General features: G+C 43.2%; 1 protein-coding gene across 2 annotated transcripts in view; it reads right to left on the minus strand.

Annotated features, from left to right (window-relative positions):
- Window positions 1–18,153, minus strand: part of LOC121547161 (sarcoplasmic/endoplasmic reticulum calcium ATPase 1) — a 49,396-nt gene that overhangs the window by 17,474 nt on the left and 13,769 nt on the right. For both annotated transcript variants that reach the window (XM_041858285.2, XM_041858286.2), the window contains exons 4-8: window positions 6,955–7,059; window positions 6,101–6,239; window positions 5,274–5,354; window positions 4,995–5,080; window positions 4,295–4,592 (exon numbers count right to left, since the gene is read on the minus strand). In XM_041858285.2, the coding sequence (XP_041714219.1) occupies window positions 4,295–4,592; window positions 4,995–5,080; window positions 5,274–5,354; window positions 6,101–6,239; window positions 6,955–7,059 (709 nt within the window). The remainder of the gene's footprint in view (window positions 1–4,294; window positions 4,593–4,994; window positions 5,081–5,273; window positions 5,355–6,100; window positions 6,240–6,954; window positions 7,060–18,153) is intronic.

The raw sequence follows: 18,153 nt of genomic DNA on the forward strand, positions 1-18,153 counted from the left end.
AGACTTTGATGCCAAAGTTTGATGACAAAATATGCCCACAAGGACCGCCACGCCACCTTCCTGTTCAAGTGAGCACAGCACAACAAGGTGAGTCCAAAAATGTATTGTATGCTGCTGCATAAATGATGTAATATGCCAGGGAGATATATACAGTTGAAGTCTGAAGTTTACATACACTTGGGTTGGAGTCATTAAAACTTGTTTTTCAACCACTCCACACATTTCTTGTTAACAAATTGTAGTTTTGGCAAGTCGGTTAGGACATTTACTTTGTGCATGACACAAGTAATTTTTCCAACAATTGTTTACAGACAGATTATTTCACTTATAATTCACTGTATCACAATTCCAGTGGGTCAGAAGTTTACATACACTAAGTTGACTGTGCCTTTGAACAGCTTGGAAAATTCCAGAAAATTATGTAATGGCTTTAGAAGCTTCTGATAGGCTAATTGACATCATTTGAGTAAATTGGAGGTGTACCTGTGGATGTATTTCAAGGCCTACATTCAAAGTCAGTGCCTCTTCGCTTGACATCATGGGAAAATCAAAATAAATCAGCCATGGCTTCAGAAAAAAAATTGTAGACCTCCACAAGTCTGGTTCATCCTTGGGAGCAATTTCCAAATGCCTGAAGGTACTACATTCATCTGTACAAACAATAGTATACAAGTATAAACACCATGGGACCACGCAGCCGTCATACCGCTAAGGAAGGAGACGCGTTCTGTCTCCTAGAGATGAACGTACTTTGGTGCGAAAAGTGCAAATCAATCCCAAACAACAGCAAATGACCTTGTGAAGATGCTGGAGGAAACAGGTACAAAGTATCTATATTCACAGTAAAACGAGTCCTATATCGACATAACCTGAAAGGCCACTCAGCAAAGAAGTGCTGATAAAAAACCGCCATAAGTGCTCCAAAACCGCCATAAAAAAGCCAGACTACGGTTTGCAACTGCACATGGGGACAAAGATCATACTTTTTGGAGAAAGTCCTCTGGGCTGATGAAACAAAAATAGAACTGTTTGGCCATAATGAAAATCGCTATGTTTGGAGGAAAAAGGGGGACGCTTGCAAGCTGAAGAACACCATTCCAACCGTGAAGCATGGGGGTGGCATCTTCATGCTGTGGGGGTGCTTTGCTGCAGGAGGGACTGGTGCACTTCACTAAATAGAGGGCATCATGAGGAAGGAAAAGTATGTGGATAAATTGAAGCAACATCTCAAGACATCAGTCAGGAAGTTAAAGCTTGGTCGCAAATGGGGTCTTCCAAATGGACAATGACCCCAAGCATACTTCCAAAGTTGTGGCAAAATGGCTTAAGGACAACAAAGTCAAGGTATTGGAGTGGCCATCACAAAGCCCTGACCTCAATTCTATAGAACATTTGTGGGCAGAACTGAAAAAGCGTGTGCGAGCAAGGAAGCATTCAAACCTGACTCAGTTATACCAGCTCTGTCAGGAGGAATGGGCCAAAATTCACCCAACTTATTGTGGTAGGCTTATGGAAGGCTCCCCAAAACGTTTGACCCGAGTTAAACAATTTAAAGGCAATGCTACAAAATACTAATTGAGTGTATGTAAACTTCTGACCCACTGGGAATGTGATGAAAGAAATAAAAGCTGAAATAAATCATTCTCTCTACTATTATTCTGACATTTCACATTCTTAAAATAAAGTGGTGATCCTAACTGACCTAAAACAGGGAATTTTTACTAGGATTAAATGTCAGGAATTGTGATAAACTGAGTTTAAATGTATTTGGCTAAGATGTATATAAACTTCCGACTTAACTGTATACTGTAGCTTAGAAGGTAATACTAAGTGCATGTTGTGTAGTAAGCTGTTAGTAGCCCATGTGCCACACCCTAATAATTTGGTCCCTTTCCCCCTCATAACTTAGCTTATGTTATGACTTGGTTGTGCACTTGTAGCCTATAGCCTGTTTTAGAGAAATGTACTCATTTAATTTTGTAAGAGCTTTCATTGTCTGCTTACAGTGGCTTTGGAAAGTATTCAGACCCCTTCACTTTTCCCACATTTTATTACATTACAGTCTTATTCTAAAAGGTATTAAATATATATTTTTTCTCAGTAATCTACACACAATACCCCATAATGACAAAGCGAAAACAGAAATACCTCAGTTACATAAGTATTCAGACTCTTTGCTGTAAGACTCGAAAATTGAGCTCAGGTGCATCCTTTTTCCATTGACTTCATTGGAGTCCACCTGTGGTAAATTCAATCGATTAGACATGATTTGGAAAGGCACACACCTGTCTATATAAGGTCCCACAGTTGACAGTGCATGTCAGAGAAAGAAACAAGCCATGAGGTCAAAGGAATTGCCCGTAGAGCTCCAAGACAGGATTGTGTTGAGGTACAGATCTGGGGAAGGGTACCAAAAAATGTCTGCAGCATTGAAGGTCCCCAAGAACACAGTGGCCTCCATCATTCTTAAATGGAAGAAGTTTGGAACCACCAAGACTCTTCCTAGAGCTGGCCGCCCGGCCAAACAGAGCAATCGGGGGAGATGGGCCTTGGTCAGGGAGTTACCAAGAACCCGATGGTCACTCTGACAGAGCTCTAGAGGTCCTCTGTGTAGAGGGAGAACCTTCCAGAAACTCAACCATCTCTGCAGCACTCCACTAATCAGACCTTTATGGTAGAGTGGCCAGACGGAAACCACTCCTCAGTAAAAGGTACATGACAGCCCACTTGGAGTTTGCCGAAAGCCACCTAAAGACTCTCAGACCATGAGAAACAAGATTCTCTGGTCAGATGAAACCAAGATTGAACTCTTTGGCCTGAATGCCAAGCGTCACGTCTGGAGGAAACCTGGCACCATCCCTACGGTGAAACATGGTGGTGGCAGCATCATGCTGTGGGGATGTTTTTCAGTGGCAGGGACTGGGAGACTAGTCAGCATCGTGGCAAAGATGAACGGAGCAAAGTGCAAATGAAAACCTGCTCTAGAGCGCTCATGACCTCAGACTGGGGCAAAGGTTCACCTTCCTACAGGACAACGACCCTAAGCACACAGCAAACACAACGCAGGAGTGGCTTCGGAACAAGTCTCTGAATGCCCTTGAGTGGCCCAGCTAGAGCCTGGACTTGAACCTGATTAAACATCTCTGGAGAGACCTGAACATAGCTGTGCAGCGATGCTCCCAATCCAACCTGAGCTTGAGAGGATCTGTAGAGAGGAATGGGAGAAATTCCCCAAACACTCGACGCTGTAATCGCTGTTAAAGGTGCTTCAACAAAGTACTGAGTCAATGGTCTGAATACTTATGTAAATGTCATATTAAAGAATTATTATTACATTTTTTGCTTTGTCATTATGGGGTATCGTGTGTAGATTGATGAGGGATTCATTTTAGAATAAGGCTGTAATGTAAAATAATATGGAAAAGGTCAAGGGGTCTGAATACTTTCCGAATGCATGTGCCCCCTTTATTTATCCTACAGTTCTGACTTGGTGTACAGGGAGAATACTGTAAAAACGGCTCATGTTCTGAATTCTGTCGCTGTACACTTTAAAAGTGCTGAACAAATAGTTATATTGACTACGTCCGTCCTAGCTCGCTCATTAATGTCTAAAATCGAAACTACGGATTGCCTCTTATCTGCTGGTCGTCCCCTTATGCCATAGTTTGTACATCTCAATTGTCAGTAGAAACCAAACAGTAATTGAGGCTGAATTAACTTTTTCGCTGCCAGACAAGGCTCCACTGCTAGGTGTAGCAGTGGTACGGATTCACTCCATGGTGCTGAAAAGAAAGCTCTGCTTTTGGACAGCTTTATGTAGGCCCTAACAGTTTGTGGGCACCATTTGTCACCGTTATAGTGCAATTCATGTATTGTTTAGTGTTGCGTTGTGGCTTTGCTGGCCCCCCCAAGATGCTAAAATGCTAAAATCACCACTGCCTACCTATATGTACATATCTACCTCAATTACCTCATACCCCTGCACATCGACTCGGTACTGGTACACCGTGTATGTAGCCAAGTTATTGTCTCTCATTGTGTATAAATTCCTTGGGTCATTATTTTTCTATTATTTCCCCCCAAAATCTCTGCAATATTGGGAAGGGCCCGTAAGCATTTCACTGTTAGTCTACACCTGTTGTTTATGAAGCATGTGTCAAATAACATTTGATTTTATTTGATACACACCCACAACCCATCTCACCTCAAAACACACACATTCATGCACCCCCCCACCCATAACACCTATATTTTCCTTATCCTCTATCCCTCCCTCCATCCCTCTCTTCCTCACCCTCAGGGATGGCGGCCACAGCCAGGGCAATGGCGATCTTGAAGTAGTAGACGGCCCCACGGATCCAGGAACCTCCATGGACGGGGTCGTTGAAGTGGCCGATGTTGATCGCCCACACGGCAACACAGATCAGGGAGATGACCTTGGACAGCTGCTCGCCGAACTCGTCCAGCTTGGCCTGCAGGGGGGTCTTCTCTTGTTCGGTGGCGACCATCTGGTCGCGGATCTTGCCGATCTCGGTGGAGACGCCTGTAGCCACAACCACGCCAATGGCCCTCCCGGCAGCAACGTTGGTGCCCTGTGGTTGGTAGAGGTGGAGAATAAAAGGTGAGAAAAACGACGAGCAAAAACGTATAATTTAGTATACTCTGTTGATGTTTTATATGGTTATACAAACATTGTTACACTGTACACCTGTTACACACTGTTATACACTATTTTAGACATTTTGTTCCTCTAGGAACTAAGAGAATTAAGTAAAGTATACTAATCATGAATAGAGAACACTAGAGGGTGTTTTATGAAAGAAAGGGAAGGACTTAGGGACAGAGGATGGAGTGACAGAGTGAGAGATGGAGGTGTAGAAAAGGAATGGAGGCAGGGAGGGACAGGTGAATAAAGAAAAGAAGGAGGGGATGGAGGGGAGAATGGAATAGAGCGATAGAGGGATGGAGGGAAGGATAGATGTAGGGATACTGACAGAGAAAAGCATGTTCTTCTTGTCCTGGTTGACGGCTCTGGGGTCGGGGACAGGGTCAGTATGCTTAATCACACTGACTGACTCACCTGAGGGGACATACAGACAATGGTCAATGAGAGGATACATAACAAGAGAACAGTATGCAAGGCAACGCCTTATAGGTGTAAAGTAGTAAATAGGTCTGTATACTTTATTGTGTTCTTCATCCTTATCCTGTATTGTTGTTTTCTACACAGTTAAAACAACATGATATGTATTATAGTATGGGAGGATCCTCACCAGTAAGGATGGACTGGTCAATGCGGAGGGTGGTGGAACGGATGGCAACAATTCTGATGTCAGCAGGGACTTTGTCACCGACTGGGGGAGACAGAGAGAGAGACAGAGAGAGAGAGAGAGAGAGAGAGAGAGAGAGAGATATGCATGCTTAACCTCAACTGACACATTATACACCAACCAATCAGAATGAGCCATAGGAATGCCATGGAAATGACTGACTTGAAGGGCAACAGATATACATTGATAAATGAACACCAGTGGGTTATGGGAGAGCTGGGAGAGAGAGAGGGCAAGAAGGGGAGAAGAGGTGGGGCAGGTGGTAGGGGGATATTTACACCCAAGATTTTGTTTTCCTTCCCTCAGCATGTTTTCGCAGCCGTTCGCCTCCTCCCTCCTCCCCTCTATCTCACTGCCTTATATGGGCAGTAAGCCTCCCCATCTCACCTATCTCTCGTCCTCGCATGTCCTGCACTTGAGTATCCTTTCAAAAATACACTCTGTGGGTCCCTACCTTTCTTTCTAAACAGTTTACGCGGTAAAGCCCCTTAACACCTAAAGTGTTAAGTCAGTGTTAAAAAAGGAGGGAACAAATTATATTGAGTATGAGATAATAAATTCTATGTATTTGTTAGGGGGACAGAAACAATTAAAACATTGACACATTGAGTCATCGACAGTCAGATGCATTGTCCCATCATGCTTTAGCTTGCGCTAATTTGCAGCATGAGTCTCTACACTAAAATCCCTAGTCCCTAGGGCTTTGAAATAGTGAAAAATGTAGGACACAATAAAAACATAGATAATGAAGGGAAAGATGGGTCTCTCACCGGACACCTCCACGATATCACCGGGGACCATCACATTGGCCTTGATCTTCTGCACGCTCTTCCTGTCAGTACGAAATACTTTGCCCATCTCAGGCTCGTACTCCTTCAGAGCCTCGATGGCGTCCTCAGCATTACGCTCCTGTGGCAGACAACCAGACACACATGCAACTACAGTCAATACAAACACCCACTGTCTCCTCCAACACAACTACAGTCAATATAAACACCATGTCACAGGACTGCAGTCAACACTGACATAACCACAGACCATACAAACACCTAGTCATAACATACAGTCATAACTATACACCTAGCCATAACATACAGTCATAACTAAAAACCTAGCCATAAAATAAAATCATGACTATACACCTAGCCATAACATACAGCCCTAATTATAAACCACTTATAACATAAGTACACGCAATACAACTGCTAGAACTGTGTTAGAGGCCCTGTGTGCCTCAGTTGGTAGCGCATGGTGCTTACAATGCCAGGGTTGTGGGTTCAATTCCCTCAGGGGACCAGTATCAGTGTCTGCTAAATCACTAAAATGTAACATTTTAATGAAATAGACCATGTTACAGTCACAACTAATAGCCACAGTCAATACTACAGACGGTTGTTTGTTTTTAGTGTGTTCGTCTTCTTGTTTGTTATTACTCAAAACACCCCTGACCCGGCTGTCATTCTCACTGGTGTCCAAAAGTAATTATGGTCAATTGAGCAACTTCTCTTTCTCAGTAACCCTAACCCACATGCTCTATGTCATCAACCCACGTGCTCATGTTATCAAGGCTGCGGGTGTGTGTAGTTGCTCAACGTGTACGTGTGTGTACATCAACACCACTGACCTGCCACACTCCAACAACAGCGTTAGCGATAAGGATGAGAAGGATGACGAAGGGCTCGACGAAGGCAGTGACGGTCTCCTCACCTTCCTCGAACCAAGCCAGCACCTGAGCACAAAGAGATGGACATAAGCGGAAAAGAGTTAGCATTTGGTGTCAGCATTTGCATCATAGCTTGCAGTCACACTGTCTGCAGGGGAAACAGTGTTGAATCGCAGTTAAATCACTGTAATTATTATCTGAGTGCTTTTGTGAACAACATCAAGAGAAATTCCTTGTAACGTTTGTGGCATGGCAATAAAGTTTTCTTATTCTGAATCTGCTGCAAAGCAAAGAACTCCTGTGGGCTATTTGATGGGCAGTGGTTGTCTGTAGAGTTTTTGTTGATTTCTATATGGTTTACACATGTTTATAATGATGTTATGGATCTTAGGGCACGACAATTCTCCTGAGGGAAGCCCTTGGCTTAAAAGCCTTAGGGAAGCCCCCTGCAATGGAGAATGTAGTGTGTGGAGGGCTCACGATTTCTCTGTGAGGATGTTTGAGGTGATTGTGAATAAGCAGAGTGCACTATAGGGAACTATCTGGCATTTAGAAAAATGGTGTCAAGTGTTTGTTCCATCCATAGAATTAGGAATTAGAATACTAGAATGGACATGAAACTTATTTTGATAGGAGATCAGATGGGCCTTCGCGCTTCAGCAAACAAAGGGAAGGAGGAAATGACAAAAATCATGAGAATGGCTTACCAAGAAAAACATCCAAAAGGACTAATTCGAGGAAAAAAGGAGTTGGAGCACTCAACAAAAAAAGGCAGAGAATGAGAGCACAGTGACTCTGATACCTCCAGAACCAACTCAGCTTTTTTAGGGGCACGAGGCAAGGAAGACGAGGCGGGGCTCGAGGGGGAGGAAATCCACCCCCAGCCCACCTGAGGAGGTCCAGTCGGAACCGCAACAAGAACTTTCGTTGATCAACATATCACCAGGGCCTTTCACTGATGCCCAAGTTTCAGTCCTGAATAAAGGACTCTCTGTCTGCCCTTCTAATAGGATCGACCCTTTTGCATTAAAAGTTGACACTTTCAAATTTGTTCGCTAATTGCATTTAAAGTTGTATTCTATGCTAACAGGCAACCATCGTGTAATGGCAATGCAGCGTTTAGAAACTATAATGCATCTGGTATTTCTGATGTGAGAGACAAACGACCTTCAAAAAGAAGTCGAGTTTTGTGCCTTATGCTAATTTGAGTCCCTCTGTTCTCACCTACAGTAGGCTGATAGAACATGGTTTTACTGAATTGGCCCACAATACCCCTAAACAAGCAGCTAATCTCAGTAATGATGAACGAAATGCTTTGAAGGAACTGAAAGACAATCCTATTGTGGTATTAAGCAGGGAACAATATGCTTAACTCTCTGACACTAAGTTATATGTCCCTCTCTGTTCCAACCCCACAGACAGAATAAAAAAGGATATCGCTTAATTGATAACCCTCTTTCAGAGGGTTAGATAATGGAAATGGAGAAGGACATTCTCATTAATAAACTGTCCAGTTTATTATGGCTTACCGAAAGCATCTTGGTTACACTTGACATTCAGTCTCTCTACACTAATATCCCTCATGACGCAGGCCTACGAGCGCTATCTCGCTATCTCAACACCAGACTGGAGGGTATCTTACCTCCATCTAACTAGTCAAAAAATCCTATAGGATTAGTGATTTTTCCAATAGAATCCTATAAGTTTCTCACAATTCTACAGGATTTTGTGTCACCTCTATCACCTCTATCAATCTTATTGGAATCCTATTGAACTACTGTTTTCCTATTGGAAATCAAAAGTAGTCCGATTGGATCCTATAGGTTTTTGATAAGTATTTTATCCCCCCAATTAGAATTCTATTAGATTTAACTTAATTGAACCATTAAATTATAGTTTGTTGTCATTAGATCCAGTAAAATACAACAATATTAATTAATTATATTTGTTGATCGGAAACAACAGTTCTATATTCATTTATGTTTTATTCACCTGTAAGAAAGCCTGTCCCTTTAAGAGTGACTGATGACATCACAGCTAGCACAAGCTCGCAGTGTTAATTAGCCTAACTCCCAAGTTCAGCTTGCCACCGGTGGCTGTGGAGACCACAGGAGGTTGTGGCACCATAATTGGGGAAAACGGGCTCGTGCTAATGACTGGAGCGGAATTGGTGGAATGGTATCAAATACATCAAACACATGGTTTCCAGGTGTTTGATGTCATTCCATTTGCTCCGTTCCAGACATTATTATGAGCTGTTCTCCTCTCAGCAGCCTCCTGTGGTGGAGACTATTGTTAAATCACCAAATCTAGCCAGAGTACTAAACTGAAGATTAAGATTGAAACACACCAATACTATCAGCTGACTTTCATACGCGTTCCCGGATATTATTGAAATGCTGATCTACGACCAGCTCTTTCTGCCAAAACCACAACCCCAAACACTTTCAGTTCAACAAAGTAATTGTTTCTATACCAGCTGTTAACAGATTCATTGTAACGAAATGTAACAATATGGAAGAGTAGAAAAAAGGGGCCAGTTCATAGGAATCATGAAGGGGAAGAGACATGGCAGGTCGATGGCAGACGCGCGGTTCTTTTGAAAGGGCTTCAAAGTTTATCAACAAATATTTAACCAGGAGACGATTGAACTTTGCTATTGGTGGGTTCCCCAGGTAGCGAGGGGAATGGCATCCCTTGAGAGGGCAAGAACGAGATGTATGTTAGGGGAAGTACAATATTATCATAAGGAGACGTATACTTGGAATACAGAGGAGGGAAAAAGACAGGCAGAGTAGGTCGAAGAGAGAGAGGGAGGAAGAGGGTGAGCTTGAATCGGTTAAAAATGGCGGGAAAAGAGGATAAGGTTTGTTAAAGAAGAATGGTAGAAAGTGTAATTAGAGTGAGCTGTACACCGGATCGAAGACAGGAGGAGAAATGGAAGTGAGTGAGGGCGAATTATCAGAGGTGGTAAGTTCTCGGAGACCAAGGCTTGCACCGAGGGTCAGGATAAAGATGAGTCTGTGACGGTAGGAGTGCCATTTAAAAAAAAAAGTGTACCCTTGCCTTTTGGCTGATCCATTTGTGGTTTCAGGGTTGGTGAAAACAGAGTTGGGGGCTGTGGAATCGGTGAAGGTGAAGGTAACCAGAAGTGGTCTTGTGATAATTGTTTGTGTTTCTGCTGGTGAGAGAGAGATGGCGCTCCGCGTCAAACGAATGGAGACAAGAGATGTGAATTGTTTTGATCTCAAGAAAATGGTAAATGTGAAAGTTGACCAACTGATGGGGAAGATACCCGGTGTTTGTGATGCTCGTCGTTTGGTGCGATGCAGAAAGGGTGGCTTGAGTGGTGAAACAAAATAGTCATTGTCTGTTCTTTTAAGTTTTGATGTTGAGTCTTTATATACCTAAAATGTACTACTTACACATACATGTGCCACAATAGTAATCATATAATATACCATAAATAATACCAAAAGAGTTTTCACCTATATTTTTCATAGCTGTCTATTTACCACCACAAACCAATGCTGGCATTAAGATTGCACTGAATGAGCTGTATAAGGCCATAAGTCAACAGGAAAACGCTCATCCAGAGGCAGCGCTCCTAGTGGCCGGGGACTTTAATGCAGGGAAACTTAAATCCGTTCTACCTAAAAAATATTCAGACTACAAAGGGAAGCACAGCCGCGAGCTGCCCAGTGACACAACACTTCCAGATGAGCTAAACCACTTCTATGCTCGCTTCGAGGCAAGCAACACTGAAGCATGCATGAGAGCACCAGCTGTTCCGGATGACTATGTGATCACGCTCTCCATAGCCGATGTGAGTAAGACTTTTAAGCAGGTCAACATTCACAAGGCCGCAGGGCCAGACGGATTACCAGGATGTGTACTCCGAGCATGTGCTGACCAACTGGCAAGTGTCTTCACTGACATTTTCAACATGTCCCTGACTGAGTCTGTAATACCAACATGTTTCAAGCAGACCACCATAGTCCCCGTGCCCAAGGACACTAAGATAACCTGCCTAAATGACTACCGACCCGTAGCACTGACGTCTGTAGCCATGAAGTGCTTTGAAAGGCTGGTCATGGCTCACATCAACACCATTATCCCAGAAACCCTAGACCCACTCCAATTTGCATACCGCCCCAACAGATCAACAGATGATGCAATCTCTATTGCACTCCACACTGCCCTTTCCCACCTGGAAAAGAGGAACACCTACGTGAGAATGCTATTCATTGACTACAGCTCAGCATTCAACACCACAGTGCCCTCAAAGTTCATCACTAAGCTAAGGATCCTGGGACTAAACACCTCCCTCTGCAACTGGATCCTGGACTTCCTGACGGGCCGCCCCCAGGTGGTAAGGGTAGATAACAACACATCTGCCACACTGATCTTCAACACAGGGGCCCCTCAGGGGTGCGTGCTCAGTCCCCTCCTGTACTCCCTGTTCACCCATGACTGCATGGCCAGGCACAACTCCAACACCATCATTAAGTTTGCCGACGACACAACAGTGGTAGGCCTGATCACCGACAACGATGAGACAGCCTATAGGGAGGAGGTCAGAGACCTGGCCGTGTGGTGCCAGGATAACAACCTCTCACTCAACATGACCAAGACAAAGGAGATGATTGTGGACTACAGGAAAATGAGGGGAGGACTAAGCACGCCCCCATTCTCATCGACGGGGCTGTAGTGGAACAGGTTGAGAGCTTCAAGTTCCTTGGTGTCCACATCACCAACGAACTATCATGGTCCAAACACACCAAGACAGTCGTGAAGAGGGCACGACAAAGCCTATTCCCCCTCAGGAGACTGAAAAGATTTGGCATGGGTCCTCAGATCCTCAAAAAGATATATAGCTGCACCATCGAGAGCATCCTGACTGGTTGCATCACCACCTGGTATGGCAACTGCTTGGCCTCCGACCGCAAGGCATTACAGAGGGTAGTGTGTACGGCCCAGTACATCACTGGAGCCAAGCTTCCTGCCATCCAGGACCTCTATACCAGGTGGTGTCAGAGGAAGGCCCTCAAAATTTTCAAGGACTCCAGCCACCCTAGTCATAGACTGTTCTCTCTGCTACCGCACGGCAAGCGGTACCGGGAGTGCCATGTCTAGGTCCAAAAGACTTATCAACAGCTTCTACCCCCAAGCCATAAGACTCCTGAACAGTTAATCATGGCTACCCGGACTATTTGCACTGCCCCCCACCCCCACCCCCCACCCCATCTTTTTACGCTGCTGCTACTCTGTTAATTATTTATGCATAGTCACTTTAACTCTACCCACATGTACATATTACTTCAACTACCTCAACTAGCCGGTGCCCCCCGCATATTGACTCTGCACCAGTACCCCCACTGTATATATAGCCTCCCTACTGTTATTTTATTCTACTTCTGCTCTTTTTTTCTCAACACTTTTTGTTGTTGTTTTATTTTACTTTTTTTATAAAAAATAAATGCACTGTTGGTTAAGTGCTGATAGCTTTGCACACTATTAACTACAATGTAGAAAATAGTAAAAATAAAGAAAAACCCTTGAATTGTTTAAAAAAATATATATATCCTGAACAAAAATGTAAACGCAACATGCAACAATTTCAACAATTTTCTGAGTTACAGTTCATATAAGGAAATCAGTCAATTGAAATGAATAAATTAGGCCCTAATCTGTGCCATGACTGGGCAGTGGCACAGCCATGGGTGGGCCTGGGAGGGCATAGGCCCACCCACTGGGGAGCAAGGCCCAGCCAATCAGAATGAGTTTATCCCCACAAAAATCCTTTACTACAGACATAAATACTCCTCAGCACCCAGCACCCAGCACCCACCCCGTCCCTCAGACGATTCCACAGGTGAAGAAGCAGGATGTGGAGGTCCTGGGCTGGCTTGGTTACACGTGGTCTGCAGTTGTGGTACTACCAAATTCTCTCAACAGCTCTGGGGGACATTCCTGCAGTCAGCAGGCCAATTTCACACTCCCTCAAAAATGGAGACATCTTTGGCATTGTGTTGTGTGACAAAACTGCACATTTTAGAGTGGCGGTTAATTGTCCCCTGCATAAAGAGCACCTGTATAATGATCATGCTGTTTAATCAGCTTCTTGATAGAAATGCTCACTAACAGAGACGTAAACAAATTTGTGCACTAAATTTGAGAGAAATAAGCTTTTTGTGCATATGGAAAATGTATGTTTTTTTCAGCTCATGAAACATGGGACCAACACTTTGCATGTTGCGTTTAAATTTTTGGTCAGTATATACAGTGCCTTCGGAAATTGATTACCTTTTTTAAAATTCAATCTACACAAAATACCCCATAATGACAAAGCAAAAACAGGTTTTTAGAAATGTTTGCAAATGTATAAAAAAATTACAACTAACATATCACATTTATATAAGTATTCAGACCCTTTACTCAATACTTTGTTGAAGCACCTTTTGCATCGATTATAGCATTGAGTCTTCTTGGGTATGACGCTACAAGCTTGGCACACCTGTATTTGGGGAGTTTCTCCCATTCTTCTCTGCAGAGCCGCTCAAGATCTGTCAGGTTAGATGGGTAGTGTTGCTGCACAGCTATTTTAAGGTCTCTCCAGAGATGTTCGATCAGGTTCAAGTCCGGGCTCTGTCTGGACCACTCCAGGACATTCAGAGACTTGTCCCAAAGCCACTCCTGCATTGTCTTGGTTGTGTACTTAGGGTCGTTGTCATGTTGGAAGGTGAACCTTCGCCCCAGTCTGAGGTCCTGAGAGCTCTGGAGCAGGTTTTCATTAAGGATCTCTCTGCACTTTGCTCCATTCATCTTTGCCTCAATCCTGACTAGTCTCCCAGTACCTGCCGCTGAAAAACATCCCCACAGCATGATGATGCCACCACCATGCTTCACCGTAGGTATGGTGCCAGGTTTCCTCCAGACGTGACGCTTGGCATTCAGGTCAAAGAGTTCAATCTTGGTTTCATCTGACCAAATAATCTTGTTTCTCATGGTCTGAGAGTCTTTAAGTTTATTTTGGCAAATTCCAAGAGGGCTGTGATGTGCCTTTACTGAGGAGCGGCTTCCGTCTGGCCACTCTACCATAAAGGTAGATAGCGTGCAAAGCTGTCATCAAGACCAAGGGTGGCTACTTTGAACAATCTCAAATATAAATATATTTTGAATTGTTTAACACTTTTTTGGTTACTACATGATTACATATGTGTTATTTCATAGTTTTGATTCCTTCACTATTATTCTACAATGTAAAAAATAGTAAAAATAAAGAAAAACCCTGGAATGAGTAGGTGTCCAACTTTTGACAGGTACTGTATATCTCTGGTTATACGACAACTTGTTGAAGACTGCCAGCTACATTTTGGATTGTTGCATTTTGCTTCAAGTGGGTTGCCATTGCTGAAAGGTAAACGCAACACTATTTTGTCAATCACTCATGTCGATATCAATAGAGCGGGGGCAAACGTTTGGGGTATATGCACTGTTTAAACTACTGTAACACTATTCAAAGGCCACACTGAATCTGAGAATAATTTTGATATCTGTGTTAGAAGAGAATTTGCTGAAGACTACGTCATCTACGTTTTTGAATGTCAGATGGAAGTTTATGAGGCTGCCGAAACGGGGAAGGAAACAAATCAGTTGCTTTGTCATTTAACTTCAACGAATCAAGAACCACCATGGGATATCAAGTGACAAGGGTTGACTGTTATTTGAGTGTGAGGCCAGCTACTTTCATACAGAGAGTACCCCGAATTTTCCCTGCCATTTGAGTTTGAAAATGGTAATAAAAGTCCTAAGACCATCCGCTCATATGACAAAATCAACGGTACAAAACCAATGATACTGATCTGTTTTAAGGAATCGATTTTGTGCCATTGTGATTTACTATAAACGTTTATACTAACATCCCTAATCTGAGGTAAAAAGGATGTGCAATTACCCTCAATTCGATGTGGTCAAAACATGAGGTTGTGTAATGTAGTAACACACACTGTCCACGTACAGGAAATGAGCACAATATAAAATAATCAAATATGTAAAAAATAAATCAACATTTAAATTTAGGCTGATAATGTACACATATATTTCTCACTAGTTTAACCATTTACAGAGTAAAAAAATGCTCTTATGCACGATCTAACCGGGCGCGCTAGAAAGAGCTCCCAAAGTCCTACTTACTATAACCTGTCAAGCCATAGTATTGATAGTATTCTATTCATTGTTATTTCAGACCAGTGTATGGGCACTACAATTGGATAAATACAGCTTTATTGGACAATCTCACAGCTAAATATCCCACAGAAACCTGAACATTTATGTTAAACTGCAATCAAGATTAAACACCAGTAAACTGAGGAAAAGCCTCTCTCCCTGTCTCTGGAGCACAATCTCCATGTCTTTGCCTACTCACACCAGTGATAATTCCCTGAGGTTCTCAACCTCTTCAACCCACCATCACAATATGGGAGTGAGGCTGCAAGTTCATTTGCAGTATGATTTTTAACCAGTCCAATTGGACTCCCATTGGATTCTATGCTATAGGTTTGAATCTTATAGGATCCTATAGTATTCCAATACAAGAATCCAATGGAAAAATCCTGGGAGACACTGGGAGGAGACCTTCATTTATGATGTCCAGAAAAACTCATATTTCCAGAATGTCGCCATTTGGAAAAGATACATAGATGACATCCTACTGGTATGGAACGGGACTGATGCTCTCCTCTCAGAGATAATTTCTTATATTAACTTATCTGACCCCAATCTCAAATTCACAGCAGAGAGAAGTCGGAAAAAATAGGCTTCTTAGATCTTACAATCCACAAAAATAAAGAAAACAAGTTGAAGTCTACTATCTTCAGTAAGCCGCAGAGTAATATTGCACTTTTATGTGCAGACAGTAACCACCCGGTACACCTTAAGCTGAACATACTGGTGGGTCAATTCCTAAGACCCTAATGATATATGCACCAGGTTCCTGCAATGCGGGTATGATAACAGTATCATTGAACAGGCTTGTACCCGTGCTAGAGAGACTGAACGTCAAAGCCTACTCACTGGCACTAATAGACACCAGTACAGCCCATGTGCCGGTCGCGTCAAATCCATGTTATTGAAACACTGGAACATCCTCAAAAGTGATCAAAATCTGCAAGAGTTCACAGCAAGAGAGTTCACAACATTGCCCCCTCGCATTTGTTTTCGCTCTGCGTGCAATCTAGCCGATTCCGTTATATGCTGACCAGACCGCTCGCGCGCATGTTGAGTTTGCCCACACACACCAGATGCGATCAGGACACGCAGGTTGAAATATCAAAACAAACTCTGAACCAACTACAGTTGAAGTCGGAAGTTTACGTACACTTAGGTTGGAGTCATTAAAACTCGTTTTTCAACCACTCCACAAATTTCTTGTTAACAAACTATACTTTTGGCAAGTCGGTTAGGACATCTACTTTGCGCTTTCCAACAATTGTTTACAGACAGACTATTTCACTTATAATTATCACAATTCCAGTGGCTCTGATGTTTACATACACTAAGTTGACTGTGCCTTTAAACAGCTTGGAAGATTCCAGAAATTATGTCATGTCTTTAGAAGCTTCTGATAGGCTAATTGACATTATTTGAGTCAATTGGAAGTGTACCTGTGGATGTATTTCAAGGCCTACCTTCAAACTCAGTGACTCTTTGCTTGACATCATGGGAAATTAAAAAGAAATCAGCAAAGACCTCAGAAGTCTGGTTCATACTTGGGAGCAATTTCCAAACGCCTGAAGGTACCACGTTCATCTGTACCAACAATAGTATGCAAGTATAAACACTATGGGACCACGCAGCCGTCATACCGCTCAGGAAGGAGACACGTTCTGTCTCCTAGAGATGAACGTACTTTGGTGCGAAAAGTGTAAATCAATCCCAGAGCAACAGCAAAGGACCTTGTGAAGATGCTGGAGGAAACAGGTACAAAAGTATCTATATCCACAGTAAAACGAGTCCTATATCGACATAACCTGAAAGGCCGCTCAGCAAGGAAGAAGCCACTGCTCCAAAACCGCCATAAAAAAGCCAGACTACGGTTTGCAACTGCACATGGGAACAAAGATTGTACTTTTGATGAAACAAAAATAGACCTGTTTGGCCATAATGACCATCGTTATGTTTGGAGGAAAAAGGGGGATCTTGCAAGCTGAAGAACACCATTCCAACCTCGTAGCACGGGGTGGCAGCATCATGCTGTGGGGGTGCATTGCTGCAGGAGGGACTGGTGCACTTCACAAAATAGATGGCATCATGAGGAAGGAAAATGATGTGGATAAATTGAAGCAACATCTCAAGACATCAGTCAGGAAGTTAAAGCTTGGTTGCAAATGGGTCTTCCAAATGTACAATGACCCCAAGCATACTTCCAAAATTGTGGCAAAATGGCTTAAGGACAACAAAGTAAAGCCCTGACCTCAATCCTATAGAAAATGTGTGGGTAGAACTGAAAAAGCGTGTGCGAGCAAGGAGGCCTACAAACCTGACTCAGTTACACCATCTCTGTCAGGAGGAATGAGCCAGAATTCACCCAACTTATTGTGGGAAGCTTGTGGAAGGCTACCCAAAACGTTTCACCCAAGGTAAGCAATTTAAAGGCAATGCTACCAAATACTAATTGAGTGTATGTGTCACGGTTTCGGCCGAGACTGCTCCTCCTCCTGGTTCGGGCAGGCTTCGGCGGTCGTCGTCCCCGGAGTACTAGCTGCCACCGATCGATGTTTCATGTTCGTTTGGTGTTGTCTGGATGTTGTACACCTGTGTCTTGTTAGTCCTCGTTAGTGTCCTATTTAGTTCTCGTTGTGTGTGCTTGTCGTTGTGTGTGATTGCGCTTCTGTTTCGTGTTTGGAGCTACATTTTCCCTCCAGTGTTTTGGAGAGGGTTGTTTGCACATGTTTGTGCGTCATTTGTTTTGTCGCCTGTGTGCGTCGCGTATTTTGCCTTCGGGCTTATTGTGCTTCTGTTGTATATATATATAATATATATTGCACTAAATTCTTTGGACTGAGCCTCTGCGTCCTGCGCTTGATTCCTACACCACACCCACCTTCAGCACGCCTTGACAGAATCACACACCACCATGGAATCAGCAGGATCGGCAGT

This window comes from Coregonus clupeaformis, chromosome 31 (genome assembly GCF_020615455.1).
Source record: "Coregonus clupeaformis isolate EN_2021a chromosome 31, ASM2061545v1, whole genome shotgun sequence".
NCBI lineage: Eukaryota > Metazoa > Chordata > Actinopteri > Salmoniformes > Salmonidae > Coregonus > Coregonus clupeaformis.